General features: G+C 39.4%; 1 protein-coding gene across 8 annotated transcripts in view; it reads right to left on the bottom strand.

The window, feature by feature from the left end:
• nlgn3a (neuroligin 3a) overlaps positions 1–19518 on the bottom strand; it is a 187685-nt gene extending 168167 nt beyond the window's left edge. For 5 of the 8 annotated variants that reach the window (XM_048605125.1, XM_048605128.1, XM_048605123.1 and 2 more), the window contains exon 1: positions 19398–19518. In XM_048605125.1, coding sequence (XP_048461082.1) covers positions 19398–19503 — 106 coding nt within the window. In that variant the 5' untranslated portion in view covers positions 19504–19518. Of the gene's footprint in view, positions 1–13478; positions 13539–17717; positions 17732–19397 lie in introns of all 8 variants that reach the window. The other 3 variants (XM_048605122.1, XM_048605124.1, XM_048605126.1) reach the window with 2 other exon arrangements.
• Between the last annotated feature and the right edge of the window lie 309 nt (positions 19519–19827).

Here is a 19827-nt window from a genome sequence, read left to right as displayed (position 1 = left end):
TTGGAGGATTTAAGCTATAGGGAGAGGCTGAATAGACTGGGACTATTTTCCCTGGAGCATCGGAAGCTGAGGGGTGACCTTATAGAGGTTTATAAAATCATGAGGGGCATGGATAGGGTAGATAAACAATGTCATTTCCTAGAAGTGGAGCAGTCCAAAACTAGAGGGCATAGGTTTAAGACTAGAGGGGAAAGATTTAAAAGGGATCTAAGGGGCAGCTTTTTCATGCAGAGGATGGCGCGTGTATGGAATGAGCTGCCACAGGAAGTGGTGGAAGCTGGTACAATTACAACATTTGAAAGGCATTTGGGTGGGCATATGAATAGGAAGGGTTTAGACGGATATGGGTCAAATGCTGGCAAATGGGACTAGATTTATTTAGGATATCTGGTCGGCATGGACGAGTTGGATCGAAGGATCTGTTTCCATGCTGTATATCTCCATGACTCTACAACTCTATATGACTTGGACAGGAATGTGCAGATGATGGCATTTTATTTTTCCTGCTGTGCTTGTCTTTCTAGATGGTTGAGTTTGCAGTTTTAACAGGTATATCCAGAGAAGCCTTGGAGACTTGCTGCAGTGCATCCTGAAAATATGACATGCTGCAAACACAGCACACATTGGTACAGCAATTAGATTTTAGGTTAATGTAGATGTCAAAACCAATATAATGCTTTATTCTGGATTCTGTAAAACCAGTCAAGTTTTATTGCAGGCATTTCAATCTAGGAAAGTGGAAAACATTCCGTGCACTCCTGACTTGTACCGTATAGATATTAGGGAGATTTTGGGCAGACAGGAGATGAGCCACTTGTGCAGAATGTCCACCCTCTGACATGCTCTAGAAGCCATTATGTTTATGTACCTGGTTCAGTTTAGTTTCTGGTCAATGATGACCCCAGCATGTTGCTGTGAGAGATTTGGTGTTGGCATTTAGCTGGATGGGTGAAGCTATACAAAAACAAAGAAGCTAAACTTCATTCAGGACATATCAGTTCACTAAGCTGAATATCCAGTCTCTCTACTATTGCATATTATGGCTGCAATGTGTGATATTCAGAAGTTTCACACTTACTTAAACAACGTTATGGATTCTACCATCTATATCAACAGCAACAATATGACAGCAACAGCAGCATCTCTACATTCCCCTTTATGTCACATATCATGCTTATTTGCACATATTTTACATTCTCTTCACTATCATTGAAACTCTTCAAATTTTGTATTTAGCATCATCATGTGAGTACTGTAGTCATTCAGGAAGGTCTCTTATCACCTTGTGAAATCTTGACCAATATCTTGCCAAACATTCATAACAGGGCCAAACAAATTCTTGATGTTTCACCTCAGTTGTTGCTAAAGAACTGCATTGTATCTCAGATGGTGCATAAATTGATTCACCAAAATGACTTGCATCAACTAGTTTGAATTATACCAGCATCATTGGGGTCTACACAAGATATAGAATGAATTAAGGAAACTTTTCTTGCTAACTATTGAAGTGATCAAGAAATAACAATTACCTATTAACCTTCAAATCATCAGGGTGAGCTCTCATGCATTGTTAAGAGATGGTCTCTGCCTCACATTTGTATGGTGTGAATGCTAATTGCCACTTTTCAGTCCTAGGCTGGAAATTGTTCAAGACATGCTACTTGTAGGAAATGCAGACTGAGTTGACAAGGTACAGCAATCAGCAAAAAGCCACATTAATAACCTTATAGAAGGTCATTGATGAAACTATTGAAAATAGTTAAGCCTAGGGTAGTACAGGGGAGGAGCTCCTATTACTATAGCTGGGATTGAAATGATCAACTATAACCATCTTTCTTAGTGCCAGGTATCATTTCAACTACTACAGTAGTCCTCCAAGCCCTATTTACTTCACATTTAATATGGTGCAACATTATCACATTTGGTCATACAATGCATTGTTTTCCAGGGATATTCACACACATCTCAGTTCTAGGATTCAATTTTTCCATTGATGTTTACATGACAGTTCTAATGAGGTTCAGTGGAACACACCTCGAGGATTGGTGAGCAAGATTCTGATGAATAAGTCCTACTTGGTAAAGTTGTGCCTTTTATGTCTTTGCTGTGAGTTGGTAATAAGTCGATGGAGTTGTATCAGTTGCATTGATTTGTGTTGCTTTTTATGAGTAGAACATAATTTGACATTTTCCACATTTTTGAGTTGCAACAGCTGCAAGGTAACAGAGGCGCTGGAACAGTGTAACTATGTGTGCTCGGTTGGATCACAGATTTTCAGTATTATGGGTAAAATGTTGGGACTTGTAACATTTGCTGCTTGCCGTGGACTTAGTATTCATTGAATTAGCTGAAGATCAGATTCCATGAAAGTGAGAATCTAAGAAAAAAAGACATGGGAGCATGTTAATAGGCAAACTGCCAGCCTTAGCTCATTTGTAACACTCTAGCCTTGAGTCAGAACATGGGTTTAAACCTCTCTGGAAACTGAATGTAATAATCTGAGACTAACATATCGTGGCACAATTGAAGGAGTGTTGTTGTCAGCACGTGCTGGCTTTCAGATGACATGTTGAACCAAGGTCTTGCTTCTGCAGATGGAGAAAATCCTGCGGCATTATTTGAGCAACAGTAGGGAAATTCTTCATCTGTCATGGTTAGTATGATATCATAACCAAAATTTAAACATCAGCAAAGTAGACTATCTGCTTATGAATTTAATTGCTGCTTGTAGCGCATAGCTGTATGCAGATTAGTTGTTGTGTTTCCCTATACCACAAAAGCAATGGCTGTAAACAATTTAATGAAACATGCTACTAATTATACAATCTATAATATTCAAGAGTCATACACAAACTTTCTACTTTTTCAAGTTTGGAAGAAGGACATTTCCTCAATAACTATGTGCTTCCTGCTTTCTGTAATTGAGTAGTTCTCAACCTAATTAATTTAGGAAGAATTAGTTGGGGATTGTGTTTGCCTCTGCTGTCTAAGATTGGCTCAGTAGAACTATGAAGATCACAGCAATTGATTAATCATTTCTGCTCCATTTGCTGGCATTCTGACCCAGGCCTGATGGACACTGCATATCTCAGGTTCCTCTTGGGAGATCTGCACCAGTTGGCTCGCTGGCACAAAGGCTGACATTAGTTAATTGGATGGAAAGAAGCAGACATTATTCATTTCTGGAGGTGCTAGTTCAGCTAGGAATTTTGAGGAGAAATAAGTTTTTTTTTGTTTCAAAATGTCATTCATATCCTGAGAACAGGATGGGATGACTCAGCAATAATAGCGGATCAAGGTATTTTTATGAAACCAGTGGGAACAGAAATTTTGCAGTTGATGACATCTTCAGTAAACTGCTACCGAAGAGTTTTAACGGGATGCTGGGTCGGAGTTCATAAGAGATAGAAGCAGGAGTAGGTCATTTGGCCCATTGACCCTGCTCCACCATTCAATAAGATCATGGCTGATCTCGCCATGGTCTCAGCTCCTCCCACCTGCATTATCCCCATAACCCTTAATCCCCCTACCATGCAAAATCTATCCAACTGTGTCTTAAATATATTTAATGACTCTACTGCTTCCATGGGCAGAGAATTCCATAGATTCTCCCATTTCTTCATTATCCCTACTGCCAGCAGTGTCATCTCTTTCAGTTTATACTATGGATTTAAAAAAAGTGTTACTCCGTGCAACAAATCAACATCTCATGGGATTTGCCTACTCAGAAAATCAAAGGATTCAATGAAATCTATCCAAACAACACAGAAACTCCAACAATCTACTCAAAATGAACTTTTGAATTCAAATGTAGTACTGTTAAGCTTCTGAAGACTCACAAGCACTTTTTACAGAACAGAATAGCTCACAGACCTTTACTGGAATACAATAAAGTAAAATTTGACTCTACACGAATCAATTCAGCATTATATCAGATGATCAAGGTTTGTTCAAAGTGATAAGTTCTAAAATGTGTGTTTACAGGAGGAAACAGTTGCAGAGAGGTTTAAGGAAGGAATTCAAGACCTCAGAGCCTTGGTTGCTGAAGACGTGCTCATTAACATTGGGGATTCTCAAGAGCACAGAATTAGATGAGCTCAGATATCACTAAAATTTAGAGGTTGCAGTTAACACAGGTCAAGGGCGATGGGTGAAATGGTATATCAAATGAATAAAGACATGGACAGCAGAGTTCTGGATATCTTCAAATTTATAGAGGGTATAATGTGGGAGACTTTCCTGACAGACAGAGTTGGAACAGTCAAATCTAAAGTTCCTCATCTGGGAGCAGCCACCCATTCAGTTATCTTGCAGCCACAAAGACTGATGGAGTGGTTGGGGCAACAGAAGGTGGAGGGTCAGAGAGTGGAATGCAGCAGAGGACTAATGCAATAAAAAAGTCATGTTTTCCTTACAAAATCATACGCAAGTGATTCTTATATCACTCCCGTGCATTTTCCACCTGTGCTCTAAAATGTGATTGCTTTTATATGTGTAAATTTCTGTCTTTAGATCTAAATTTTCTTTCTGCTGATTTGTTCTGTGGCCCTGTGCCAAGCTGTTAATTCTTGAAAAATCTTTTAATGTATTTCATAGACACAAATCCAATGCCTCCATCCATGTCTCCAACACTATTTTATATGCAGTATTCACAGTCAGTTATGCAAATTGTGACTTTACACTCAATTATGCAAATTGTCACACATGAAGCAACATCAATCTAAATGGCAAAAATGCTGAACATTCTTTCATTGAAGCAACACCACTTGTGAACAGCATAAAAGCAGCAATATGACCTCAGCATCAAGATGGACTTCACCACACACTTGTAACTGAATCTCGCCACACATCTCACGATGCCCCATGTCATTCAGACCTTTATAACACCTCACCTCTAAACAGCAATGCAAACGAAGGCAATAGGTTTATTCTAAAGTAGTATATGAGGGGATAATTGAAATACCCAAATAGCCAGAGCCAGCTGTGCATATCCTTTTAGTTGTCTAGTGATAAAAACATTAATGAGGCAGATTTCTATCAAAATATGTTATTAGCACAAGGTCATAGAGTCATAGAGTCATACAGCATGGTAACAGACCCTTTGGTCCAAGTAGTCCAAGCCAATCATGTTCCCAAACTAAACTAGTGCCACTGCCTGCATTTGGTCCATGTCCCTCCAAACTTTTCCTATTTATGTACTTATCCAAATGTCTTTTAATTGTTATAACTGTACCTGTATCCACCACTTCCTCTGGCAATTCATTCCACATGAACCACTCCCTGTGTAAAAAAAGTTGTCCCACATGTCCTTTTCAAAACTTTCTCTTCTCACCTTAAAAATATGTCCCCTAGTTTTAAACTCCCCCACCCTAGGGAAAAGACCCTTGTCATTCACCTCATCTATGTCCCTCATGATTTTATAAACCTCTACAAGGTCATCCCTCAACCTTCTATGCTCCAGTGAAAAAAGTCCCAGCCTATATTTGGCTCAAAACCTCCATCCTCAGCAATATTGGTAGTCAATATTGAAGTGACACTATTTTTATCACTTTGGAAGATGAACCAAATACTCAACAGCTATTGATAACTCACATATTGCACAATCAAATCTTCTTTCTATATAATGGACAATTAGGATTTGCATAGGGTGAGTCAACAGTAATCATTAAAAGACAATTGGATATTTATTTGAAAGTTAAAAAACGCAGAGATCTGGGAAAGAATGGAGGTTGAGACTAATTGTGCTGTTCTTCAGAAGAGCCAATTTAGACTTGACGGGCTGAATAGTCTCATCCTGTACTGTACTCTTGTATGATTCTATGCTATGAATGGATCAGTGGTTGCATGTAATGCAGTCTGGGATTGCCATCTTTGACATCCACAATAATAACATCAGTTATGTGAACCATCTGCGCAGAAGCAGCATCTAATGAATGCTCCTGCTGGGATTAAAAATGCTTTTAGTTCGAACCAAGAGTAAATTGGAATCAACTTCTCTTTGGGAAATTTGGCTTAAAAAGTTTGGAGCAGAGTGTTTGGGAGAATTTAGAAAATTCAGAGCTTCGGGATTCTCTACTTTCTCAAATCAGTGCGCATTTCACTTGAATCATCAGTAATCCTGTACTGTCACAAGTATCTGCACAACTGACATTCAACCCTGCCTCCCAGAGACCACATCACAGGTCACTGTCGGCACATACATGAAGTAGATCCATCAGATTGGTCACTGTACAGCTTTTCAAATATACTTGCTGTTGTAGTACACGTTCTTCCAGATGAGTAACTAGCACATTAGATCAGATTCAGCAGAAAATAAGGAATGAACTGTTTTATTGTTCACTGCAAATACTAAGGAAGTAAAACAAACACCAGTTCTACTAATATATGCACTCAACTGCTGCGTTAAGTGGAAAGACCAAACAATAATCTCCATATGTACTTATTACTCTGTCTAAACTAAATGTTCAGCCATTGTATTCTACCAACTACCTGTTCTATCTTGCAATTCCTTCACAACCACATTCTCACAAATGCTTACTGAAAGGGCTAAATTGGGCGTCAGTCGGAGTATAGCGGGTGATGGTGAGCTGTCCATTTGGTGTAGATAAACCACCTAATGCTCTTAGGGAGAATTCCAGGATTTGTTGTGCTGATTCTTCCATATCTTGCCATTCCTGTAATACAATAATACTAGCTTCACATATGAGCATGACATTCCTTAGGTGTTTAATTCACTGCCTACAATAGGACTTTTTTGTTTTTATGTTTGTTTTTCTTTAACTGATTTTTTTTGGAAAAATGCGGAAAACTTCATTTCTGCATTTACCACAGATTCATACTCTATTAGTGCATGCCTCATTTAACAATTACAGAGAATGTCTGGCAGACAGCAATTGCCTATATATTTGAAGTCTCCAAAATCATATTCTCTCACTGATCTGTGACAAATCTTGCTATTACAATCTGAGAAGGTAACTGTTTTTTTTAAAATAGTGAACACCTCTCCTCAGCTAATCACTGCAATGATTGAGTCAGTACAATAGGACGGAAGGGTTATCTTTACACAAGCCAACACTCAAAACCTGAGATCGAGATCAAGATCAAGCAGGAATTTGCATCTGCAACATGTTGGTCTTGAGACAGCAGCATCATTCCTGTACTCTTACTTCCATTCTCCTTGTTTACATTTGCACCTGCTACTATTCTGTAAGACTTCAGGCTAAGGTGAAACTAGGGAACCAATGAAAGTTAATAAGGCATATGGGACTCATTACTATCAAAACAAAGTTAGTCAAGCAATTTATATTTCTTAGTACAGTGAGAAAGCTGTGCATATGCCAAAGGCCAGGGATTTACAATATGAAGGAGCTTTTGAAGACAGCAGTCTCTTAGCAGATTCATCCTTAAGGTGTACATGATCATGAAACTCAGAGAAATATACAAGCTGCAGTTACTCTCAAGCTGCCAGAAGTTTCCATAATTATATACTGTTAACAGTATAAGTATACTGACTGACTTCAGTAGTGATATTAGTACATCAATGAAAGCGTGATAGTAGTGAGGTTACTACGGAACACTGCTCATGATCTCCCAAATCCAAATCTCAACCTTATGAAAGAGTTATAGAACTGTTGAGTAGAATCTTGTGGAGGCCTTTTATCGGGATCAGACGTCTCAGGGGATGGAGTCCAGCGTGCTGAGAGCTGTCAATCATTCAAGAAGAGTTCTATACTCAGCTGTAGATGTTGCCTGTAGCACACCACCCAAGGCCTCAGATTGTGGAGGCTCCCAGGTGCTGATAGGAAAAGGATTGCAAGGTAGGGATTGCAGGGAAGGAGGGTCAATAGTAAGAGAAGGATGGTAGTTCTCACTGCCTTCTCCATGCTGCGTCAATCAATTGGGCATGGAGTTTTGTACTCCCTGCATGGCCAGTGGCCCAATAAGTGCTGGGTTAATTTCAGGGATAAGGCACTTGAGTGGGTATTAACTAATTAATTGGCAATGGGATGGCCATCCATTAGCCTATTTAATTGTAGTGAAGATAGAAAAGCATTGTGATCCACGCAGATTAAAATGTCACTCATCCTTGAATCAAGTCGCCCCTCACTCTTCAAAACTGCAGTGGAAACAAGCCTAGTCTGTTCAACTTATTTCAAGCATCAGTCTTTAAAATATCCTCTATACCACCTCCAACATATATATATCTTTCCTTAAATAAGGTGACCAAAACTGCAAACAGAATTTGTGATGTGTTCTTAGCAATGCCCTGTGTAACTGAGCATAACATGTATTCACATTCAACTCATCTCATTATAAAAGATAGCATCCCATTAGGCTTACTATAATGATTATAACTCCATTTCAAAATGAATGATGCGTGTTTATTATAGCATTTATCTTCACTACAGAACACGAGGAAAATATCTGTTGTGTTCCTAAAATGCTAGCATGACAACCTCACTAAATATGCCTGCCTTTCAGGAAAGTGCAAACCTCAGCAAATAATAACAATCTTTCGTGATCCAAAACTAACCTAACACAACAGTGCTATGTCCTCCACTTTAGTGGCCAGCCACACACATGTATCAGTGTTTGTCCAAAGTTACATTTTCCAAAGCCTCTGCTCATCTCAATCTTCTCTCAACCAGCAGAAGATGTTTTTTCAAGCAACTCTGGAGGTTACACATTCACTTTTTTTTCTGCAGCAAGGCAACCTGCTGTTGCTTATTACTTCACTTTAGCTACACAGACAAGGTGAAAATCCCTAAGCAATCTGCTGACACAAATTGGCAGCCCAACACTTACACTGGAATACTGAAAAGATGCTCCACTCTGATTTCTTCAATAGCCCAGTCCTCAGAAACAGCAGATTACAACCACAGATACAACAAATCTATTGGGCAAATTGAAAACCTCTAGAAAAAGTAGTCAGAGTAGAGGTTACCAAAATCTTCACATCCTTTAAAGTGACAATTTTCTAGCAAAGGATCATCTCAAATTAGTTTGGAACAATCCACCAGATGCGAAACCATTCAGGATGAATTCATTTTTATAAATATCAACCCAATCACACAAGGTAGATATTTTCTGTATGCCGTTAATGGCAGGACAAATCTTTCAACTGCACTACGTTTTTAAGCAGCTGTGCAATTAAAAGCAAACACATGAGCTGTGTCTCCCTTTGGATATAGAACCAGAGAACCATAGACATGATACAGCACAGAGGGGGGCCATGGGGCCTATCTTGTCCATGCCAATCCAAATACACTGAGAAGCCCTTTCCAATCCCACCATCCAGCGCACGGCCCATAGCCCTGCAGATTACAGCACTTAAGGTGCAGATTCAGGTACTTTTTAGAAGAGTTTAGGGTCTCTACCAACTTAGGCAGTGAATTTCAGACACCCACCACCCTCTGCATAAAAAAGGTTTTCCTCACATCCCCTCTAACCCTTCTGCCACTTAGCTTGAATCTATGACCCCTGGTTTTTGAACTCTCTGCCAAGGGAACAGGTTCCTCCTGTCTGCTCTATCTGTACCTCTCACAATTTTGTATACCTCAATCATGTCACCCCTCAGCTTTCTCTGTTCCAAGGAACACAACCCCAACCTTTCCAATCTCTCCTTGTAGCTACAGTTCTCCAGCCCTGGCAACATTCGAATAACTCTTTGCAATCTCTCTCGAGCAATTACATCCTTCCTGTAATTTGGTGACCAAAACTGCCCACAAAACTCCAGCTGTGGCATCACCAGTGTCTTATAGTCTCACCAGTTTCATCATTATATCCGTATTTTTGAATTCTATACCTCTACCAATGAAGGAGATCATTCCATATGCCTTCTTTACAATTTTACCTACCTACACTACTACCTTTAGGGACTTGTGCACTTGCACATCAAGATTTCTCACTTCATCTACCCCTCTCAGTATATTACCATTTATCGCATACTCCCTTTTACTGTCTGACCTCCCTAGATTGTTTAACTCACACTTATCAGAGTTGAACTCCATCTGCCAGTTTCCTGCTTACCCCACCAACCTATCTATATCATTGTGAGGCATACTGCTATCCACTACATAGCTAATCTTTGTGTTGTCTGCAAATTTCCCAATTGTGTACCTCTGCCTCCACCACGTTCAACAGCAAATTGTTAATGCATAAAACAAACAGCAGGGATCCCAACACTGAGCTGTGTGGAACACCACTTGAAACAGATTTCCACTTGCAAGGCCAATCATTGACCATTACCGTTTGTTTTTTGTTACTGAGCCAACCTTTGACAGATTACCGTGTATTCTGTGGGCTTTTACGTTTTTGACCAATCTTCCTTGTTGGACCTTGTCAAATGCCATACTAAAATCCATGTAGACAACATCTATTGCATCCATCTTCGATTCCCTTTGTCACTTCCTCAAAGAATTCAATCAAATTTGTAAGGCATAGGCTTCACTTAACAAAGCTACGCTGACTACCCAATGCCTTTCTATGCGAGAGATAATCCGATCTCTCAGGATCATTTCTAATAATTATACATATGTCCAAAACATTTTCCTGGTGAAAGTATCAGGCATTTCTCATGTAAATGGGATGGAGCAGCTACGTATGAGTTCAGGGAGAAAGGTGCAGAGAAGGCACTAATGCCTGAAGTACCACCCACCACTGAAGAAAAATTTATAGGGAGAAGGGATGGGTTCAGGGATGTGGTGCATAGAACAGCAGAGGCTAACAGGCTAAGGAGCACTGGGTACATAGCAAGGGTTGGGTGTAGAAGCAGGATAGAAGAGGGATATGAAGCATTCTGGAAAATAAGGAAAATATTTAATTAGGTAACAAGGAAACAATAATGATTTTTAAATACAGGACAGATAAGTGAGGAGTTCTGCAGGTAGAATCGGATATAGGTGGAGCTATTTAACTAAGTTGGAGTTAAGTGATTTGGATGTGAGCATAGGAGGTATAGGTAGTAAGTTTGATGACATCAAAATTGGAGGTGTAGTGGACAGCCAAGAAGGTTACTTTGGAGTACAACGGGATCTTGATCAGATAGGCCAACAGGCCGATGAGTGGCAGATGGAGTTTAATTTAGATAAATGTGAGATACTGCATTTTGGAATGGCAAATCAAGGCAGGATTTATACAGTTAATGGTAAGGTCCTGGGGAGTGCTGCTGGACAACAAAACCTTGGAGTGCAGGTTCACAGTTCCTTGAAAGTAGAGTCACAGGTAGACAGGATAGTGAAGAAAGCATTTAGTATGCTTGCCTTTACTGATCAGTCCATTGAGTATAGGTGTTGGGAGGTCACGTTGTAGCTGTTTAAGCCACCCTTGGAACAGTGCATTCAATTCTGGTCTCCCTGTTATAGGAAGGATGTTGTGAAATTTGAAAGGATTCAGAAGAGATTTACAAGGATGTTGCCAGGCTTGGAGGGTTTAAGCTATAGGGCAAGGCTGAATAGGCTGGGGCTTTTTTCCCTACAGCGTCGGAGGCTGAGGGGTGACCTTATAAAAGTTTATAATTATGAAGGGCACAGATAGGGTGAATATCAAGGGCTTTTTCCCAGGGTAGTGGAGTCCAAAACTAGACGGTATAGTTTTAAGGTGAGAGGGGAAAGATTTAAAAGGGACCTAAGGGGCAACGTTTTCACACAGAGGGTGGTGTGTGTATGGAAAGGATTGCCAGAGGAAGTGGTGGAGGCTGGCAGAGATACAACATTTAAAAGGCATCTGGATGGGTATATGAATAGCAGGGGTTGAAAGGGATATTGGCCAAATGCTGGCAAATGGGACTAGATTAATTTAGGATATCTGGTCGGCACGGATGAGTTGGACGGAGGGGTCTGTTTCCATGCTGTACAGCTCTATGACTCTATGAATCTAAGTAGGACAAATCCAGGGATGTACTGTATTGTCAGGAGCAACCTGCATGTGTGACTGAGGAAGGAATTGCTATGGGCAAAAATATGGAGTTATGTTAGGCACTGAAAAGAATGGGTTCCATCTTTTTAATGCTGAAGAAAATTCTGGACTATCAATAATGATGTCAAATAAACTGTCATACAACAGTGTGGTCATGTGATTATGGAGTCAAAGGTGGTGGAGCACAAGATGGAACATTTTTCATTAATATGTATCACAGCCAAACATCCATAAATAACATTACCAATTGTAACACATTATAAATAATATGAGTGAATCCAGAATGGAGTCATTGATGTCATAGAAAACTCTGTGATCACCATGGTTTTGAGGCATAAACTAAAGGGGTTTGAGGAGAGAATCAAAGAAGAGTTGGGCATCTAACAGCATGCAAAGAAAGGTTTGATATCTATACCACTGGTTGGAGGAGTGGTCAGGATGATCTTTGAACTAGAGATAATGATGGCAATTTCAAATTTCAAGGAAATTGTGCCTAATGGAAAGCAACTACTGAAAATGTGTCCGGTGTAGGTTTGAGTGTTTCTGAGATTATTTCCCAATCTCTCCTTCCTGGTGCAGCAGACCCATTTAGTAGACAGAGAAGTTGGTTATTGCCTGCAGCATAATTGCAATGCATACCAAATAAGTGGCTACCAAACTATTTTTATAAAGGCAGGTGGAGTGGTCTCGTACTCCCTTATTAGGGTAAATAGAAAACTGTTTACTTACCTTGTCTTCTGTTGCCACTATGCGTTACTTTAAGAACCACTAATTAGAACATTGTTCAACGTGAGAAATATGAGCAACTACTGAACTTGAGAAACTTGTGAGCATTTGTGGTGTGTCTGTCTCGCTTTCACACCAAGGTCCTTAAATAGATTTAGGTCCTAACAAGCATATTGTTTGCAGGTTGCTCCTGACAATACAGTCCTGACAATAAGCATATTAATAGGCCCAATTTTAACTCTGTGTAACAGAATGTGTTTTGAGTGAGTTAAAATCTCACCCAATGTGTCTCAGATCCCTTTGAGGGAATCATAAATACTTTGAAATGGACTTACTTTCCCCTCATGTCACCACTGAGAGAAAGGTGAGATAGGATCAACTTTCTTTACAAATGTTTGAATGACTGTATAATAGTACTTGTACCAGGTGAGTTAGAGTTTGCATATTTAACTCCATTAAGAAACAAAACACATGTCAACACACTGGCCAACATAAAAAAACTTTTAGTGCCTCTTTCCTTTTCTGGAGATATTGACTGTTTACCAGTATGTATTCCTCTGTGTCTGGTAAGCTATTGTCTGGTACACAATAGATATTTTCTATTAGAATGCTACAGTGAACAAAATGCATGGTATTAAGTGCATGTCATTAGTGCAAAATATATCAAACTCTATTCAAAAGACACTCATGCACACACACACACACACACATACACACACATTTTGTTTGTAATTTGCAGTTTCCATTTGGGTAATTGCAGTTTCATGATGAAGCTTGTTGCTTGTGTTGAGAATGCATGCTCGCTCCTCCCCATGTGATACCAGGTTTCTACCTACCTCCTTTTCTACATATTTTCTTGTTGGGTTTTCTTGTGCATTCCTTCGATATTCTTTTTACTGTAAAATGAATAAAATACTGCAAAATAACATGAGGCTCCATCAGACAAAACAGGAGCATGCAATCACAACCGTTTCACTTCCCCTACATACACATGTACACAGGCAGACAAACAGACAAACACACACACACTCTCTCTCTCTCTCACTCACACACACATACACACACAAAACCAGTTTGCAGAAATATTCAGTTGTCCCAGGGCACAGCTGGTCCATGATGTTCAAGCTGTCAATGCAGTACCACTCCAATATCTCTTAAACTAAGAGGTTCTGTAATAACACTTTAGGATTTTGGTAGAATGTGCCTCACATAAAAAGGCCCCATTTTTCAAATGCTTCAAGTAAAGAATAAACTATGAATATCCTCTCAGGAATTCTGATAAAGGGTCTTATTTAAAATGTGAGCCCGTTTTGCCATTTTATCAGATACATTTTGATGGTTCCGAGCCAACCAGTTCTTGTTTTTATTTCAGATTGATTGTTTACAGGTATTCTTTTCTGACGCCTTGGGGTAGGTGGGTTTTCAAAACAAAACTTCAGGTTGTTGTCCCTGAACAGGTACATTTGTGATGATTTGCTTGAACCTGAGAGAATGCATTTACAACTTTACTACTGATATCAAATACAGGAAATCATCAGAAATACTTCCAAAATTTTGCAATACGGAAAGACCAAGGCACTTCTTCCTCCACCTTTGCAATATTTATAAATGCTGTGTTTCACTAGTTTGTCAATCACTAATTTGTCAATCACTAGCAGTGCATAGGATCAATCTGAGTGGAATGCCAGCAATGGTACTATCACAGTGTCATTTGCTGATTACTGTTCACAGTCAGGAAATTTCCAGCAATTCTAGCTCCTTAAACGAGGCACATTACTCAGGTCATAATAATAAACCCTACAATGTGTTCAGATAATTCAAAGTGTTAATATTCTGTGTGCTAAACAAAATACACTAGGGTAACTATATTTCCCACAGATTTCATCCATATCCTTCCATGTACTGTAATAGTCACTACTTCCTCTGACTCAGTAAACATTTTGTTTACCATTTGGGCAAATACCCTAATATCTCCCATATGGCTTAGTGTCACATTTTGATTAACAATTCTCTGTAAAGCAACTTGGGATGTTTTATTACAATAAATGCACTATATAATTACAATTTTTTTTTGAAGATAAAAGTTAGAATATTGCTAATTAATTCATCTTTTTCTGCACCATGAGCTACTCAAGCATCAGCTAAAGTCACATGGTAATGATAAAAGATCATTTTTTACTTTTTCTTCTGAAGTTACTGCTGACTTGCTGAGGTACAATTTCATAGTTGCTGGTTATCATTAAAAACTTATCCATCAGGCCATCTTTTATGTATAAGCCTAGAGGAGTCCACGATTCCCACTTGCTCTCTGATCCTATTCCCACGCACTGCTGAAAACTAAGATTCCTTTCCTGGCTCCATGTTAGTTAGCATTGTTAAAAGGTTATCACTTCTCTGGTTCTGTTCCTCTCTCCTTAGTATCTGCTCTCATCACATTTGTCTTTAAAGAAACAACACATGACCCTCTCCAACCCTGCAAAAAGTTGTCCCTTCTCCAACCTGCCATTCGTTTCCAAAGTCCTTGAATGTGTCCTTTCCTCTGAAATTTGTTCCAATCCTTCTCGGGACTCCATAGTCTATCCATGTAATCTCCTTGTAAAAGCACCAAATCTGCTCTAATCAGTAGACCAAATAACAGACTATGTGATTGTGCCAATGGCAAATTATCCCTCCATGAAATCTTTCACTTGTCTGTAACTTAGTCACAGTTGACACCACCATCCTTCTCCAGAGCTTGGTGTCAGTGCATTCATCTGGTTCATTTCTATCTATTTAATCGTAGTCAGAAAATTGTCATCATTGATTCCTTTTCTCACTCGTGCAAATGTAGCCCTGGTGTCAACCCCAGAATATATCCTCGGCCCCCTCGTATTTTTCATCCACACATTGCCCCTTGGCTACACAGAATCAATTTCCACACATATTCTAACAACATCTATGTCTACCTTACATTATATATTTTGACACTTCCGCTATTTGCACTATCTCTGAGGTGTCTTGTCTCCCTGCAGTGATCAATACTGATATCCAATACTGGAGGAGACAAAATTTCCTCCAATTAAATACTGGGGAGGCCGAAGTCATTTTCTTTGTTTGGCACTACTAATTCCACTCTCTAGACTCTGATTCAATTCCTCTCCCTGCAACAATCTGAGGCTGAAGTAGAATGCATATCTGTCATATCTGACCCCAAGGTGAGCTATCAAACACTTAGCTGTCCTATCACTAACTGCCTATTTCCACCTCCATGGCACTGTCCCACTCATTCCCTGAGACAGGTCCTCTGCTACTTAAATTTTCCTGCGTGATTTGGTTATTTTCAGACTTGAAATTTATAACACACTCATGACTGGTGTCCTTTATAATCTACCTTTTGAAAACTTGTGTTCATCCAAAACTCTGTAGACTGTGTTCAAACTCACAGGAAGTTCCATTCACCCCCTGAGCCTGTGTTCACAGAGCTATAATGGCTCCTAGTTAAGTAACCTCTCCATTTTGAACTCCTCCTACTTGTTGTTGAATCCATTCTCGGCTGTCCCCTTCCCATCTCTAATCATCTCCAGCCCTATTGTTGAATATCTTCAATTTTAATTATTCCACCTTGGATACCAATGTCCTAAGCTCTGGAATTTCCACCCTAAACTCTGGAATTTCCACCTTAAACCTCTCAACATTAGTTTTCTCCTTCTAAGGCACTTCTTGAAACCCTTTCCATTTGGCCAAGCTTTTGATCATCTGCCGGTATGTGTTTCCTTATGTGGCTCAGTGTTACATTTTGTTTTGAATCAACTTAACATGTTCTATAATTTTAAACATGCCTTATAAATTCAAGTCGAGGTATGACTTTCAGTAAGTTCATGCACATTTCCCATATTCACCTAAATGCCAACTTCTCAAAGAATTCCTCGCTGAAATCCATGTTGATTGCTTCTACCAATGTTCGTCCATCCAGGTATTTAGTAATTTTATTTTTAAACATTTAAAATTTTCTGCACAACAGATGATAAATGGCATTCTTGAATTACCATGTTCTTTCTTGCAAATGAGTGTTACATTGTCCTCTTTACAGTTCTCTGGCACATATTCACTCTCAATTTCTCCAGCTTCCCTTCATGATTCTTTGGTCTTATCACATCCCGGCATTATGTTCTCCTTTAGCTCAAGTAACTCCTACATCCTGGATTCGTAATCTACTGCAAATCAAATTCTCCTAATAAATTCCTTATTAAGTTTAAACTGAGCTCCCTAACAATCCATAATACTTAAATATCATTTTCATAAGCCTCATGTTGTGTGAATACAACTCTTCTTAAGCCCTCACTCCAACTAATTCAAATCTACAATTCTTCAGATGACCTAAATACAGTCTTTTTTTACGGTTACCTATTTACATCTAACTCTCATTATTCATGATAATAACTAAATCTATCACTGCTTACCCAGCATTTTACCAAAATCCACTTCTCATTAGTCCCACTCATCATAATTCCAACCCTTTGTATATGCAGACCAAGTTTAATCTGCTCATCTAGAAAGAATGATGTGCAGAAATTGTTAAAGTCAAGTTGAGTGCACTCATCTTACACATTGTACTGACTGATTATCACCTTAATGATTCCAATTTATCAACATCATATCCAGTGGTTTTGAAATTTGGCAAATTTTTGGTTCAGCAACGACCTAAAGCAGCATTAAGCCCCTTGAATGTAACGAACACAAACTTACATTTTAGACTTTAATGCTAAACTTGGCAAAAAATGGTAGGGCTTGCATCAAAAACCAACATATTTTCTTTTAAATAACTTTAAATGAGTGTTCCTCCCAGATCTGTGACCAGACTGCATTCACTCCTCTCATAAAAACTGAAAGAACTTCGGATGCTGTAAATCAGTAACAAAACAAGGTTGCTGGAAAAGCTCAGCAGGTCTGGCAGCATCTGTGAAGGAAAAAACAGATTTAATGTTTCGGGTCCGGTGACCCTTCTGAGGTTCTGAGGTAGGGTCACCGGACCCGAAACGTTAAATCTGTTTTTTCCTTCACAGGTGCTACCTGACCGACTGAGCTTTTCCAGCAACTTTGTTTCTGTTCACTTCACTCATGTTCATCTCCCTTCCCGAAGGTTCACCTATCCCTGGTCTAGCCAATTTAAAGCAACCGTGACTAGTAACCTGCATGAGAACGATATTTTCTAGCAAATCTGGACTTCATTTTTTGTCACATGTTGCAACGCTCTGCCCCTAGCAACAGCTTTCAGCATGAAACAAACTTCTCAGCTTGCGTTTATTAAGTTAATAGCGCTTCTAATGACTATCTCATCTCATTAATTTGAGTTTGAGTCTAGCCCAGTTCCGGCATTGCATATAAAATGAATTCTGTTTGTTACATTTTGACTATCAGTGGAAAAATGTCTACAGTACAAATTTAAGCATTAATTGGCAATCCAACTAAGAGACCATAAGGATGAATTATATGAGAAATTGAAATGTTACACAGACACACTAGAGGTGTTCTGAACCTAACGATATATAACAGTAGCTCTGAATTGTGCTTAAAACTTCGCAGAATTATTATGGTGCAGAAGGTGACCATTCAGCTGTTATGTCTGCATTGGCTCTCTAAGCATTTTAATTTAATGCCAATCTCCTGCCTTCTTCCCATAAGCCTGCACATTTATTCTATTTGAATAATCATGCAATATCTCAATGGATGTCTTAATTGAACTTCAATAGAGTTATTTCTGATCCTAACTACTTACTGTGTGAACTTAGTACACCATTTTTTTACAATTTCCCCAGTGCCAATGTAATTCACATTGATGAATCAAGGTATTAACACAATAAAGTAAGCACAGTCCATTGTGAAACCCCTGCGTCATTGACTAGCACAATTATTCACATAGTGATCGACGCTCACAACTGCCTTTGAGGGATTAGCCCTTGCCCTGACGAGTGTAATAAGAGTAGCTCTCGGACATGAGGTCTCAGTAGAAACTGAGATTAAACTCAGCAGTTTTAGTAGTTTTTGATGAAAATATAAAGTTCGTGCCCGACATTACTGAATGTATTACACTATATGAATAATTGGCATGAGCCTGAGGATAACTTGCACTGGTTTGTGGATTTTTATACCAATTAATGGATAGTTGATAGTGATGACCCATGGAAAATCTACAGTGACTGATAGATAATCTGGATGAGTCTTGCAAAATTGGTTCAGGGTCTTTATGAATGAACAATATGCTCTCTTCACATTCTGAGTTCTAAGAAGTGAACTAAATCATAAACAAACATTAAACTGTAAACTAATCCTCTGGATTTGAGAGTGATTTTGCAGCAGACATTCAGTCACAACCCATGTATGTCCTGGGAGAATATTTCTGCAATCACCCTTCACAAACTTTCCGACCCACTTGTCCCCTCACACATTACAGTGTGAACCCCAAAACGCTGCGAATTAACCTTGTTGTCAATGCACCTGTCTTGAGACTTTTTGCAGTGATGATTAACTTTTGGTTGTCAAACTGTGCCAAAGAAACAAAAGAGGAACCATAACAGTGCCATGGACAGTAAGAGATGTAAAGGTCAAAGTAAGGCGAAGCCACAACGTGAGCCACATAACAACTACATGCAGGAGGAGGATGGAATGGGGTCAGGTGCGAAATAGGAAACCATCTCATGCTTAAAAAGCAACATACAGACAAAACAGGAACAAAGAACCAGACAAAAGAAACATTGGCTCATCCCCCTCCAACTCACCATCCTCTGTAGGAACATAGATGTTTAGATACAAACAGTCTTCATTTTGATCCTGGATGTAGGTTGCAACTATATCCAAATTGGCCGTGAACCAGATTGGCAACATGATTTCTGGCACTATACCATGAATGTTTTGTGGACAGACTGGGGCAAAGTGAGTTACATTACGTATTCTAGACCAGGAGGGCGGAGGCTCTGGTGGTTGGAACCTTTTCTCTCCAGTGGGAGCACTTGCATATGGAACTCCCAGGTACTGATCCACTGGGCCAAGTATGTCACTTGGCAAGGGAATTCGGATTCCCCGTAGTTTTCCGTAATGTGTATTCACAGTTGGGTAATTGATCTGACCTTCCAGCACTGTGACCCTCACAGCAAAGCTGAATATCCAGAGGGCAGTCCTACAGTCTACATTGAAGAAAATGGTGGCTAT

This window comes from Rhincodon typus, chromosome 14 (assembly GCF_021869965.1).
Source record: "Rhincodon typus isolate 14 chromosome 14, sRhiTyp1.1, whole genome shotgun sequence".
In the NCBI taxonomy this organism is placed as follows: Eukaryota; Metazoa; Chordata; class Chondrichthyes; order Orectolobiformes; family Rhincodontidae; genus Rhincodon; species Rhincodon typus.
The sequence above is the reverse complement of the archived record's forward strand: the minus strand, read 5'-3'. Positions and strand labels throughout refer to the sequence as shown.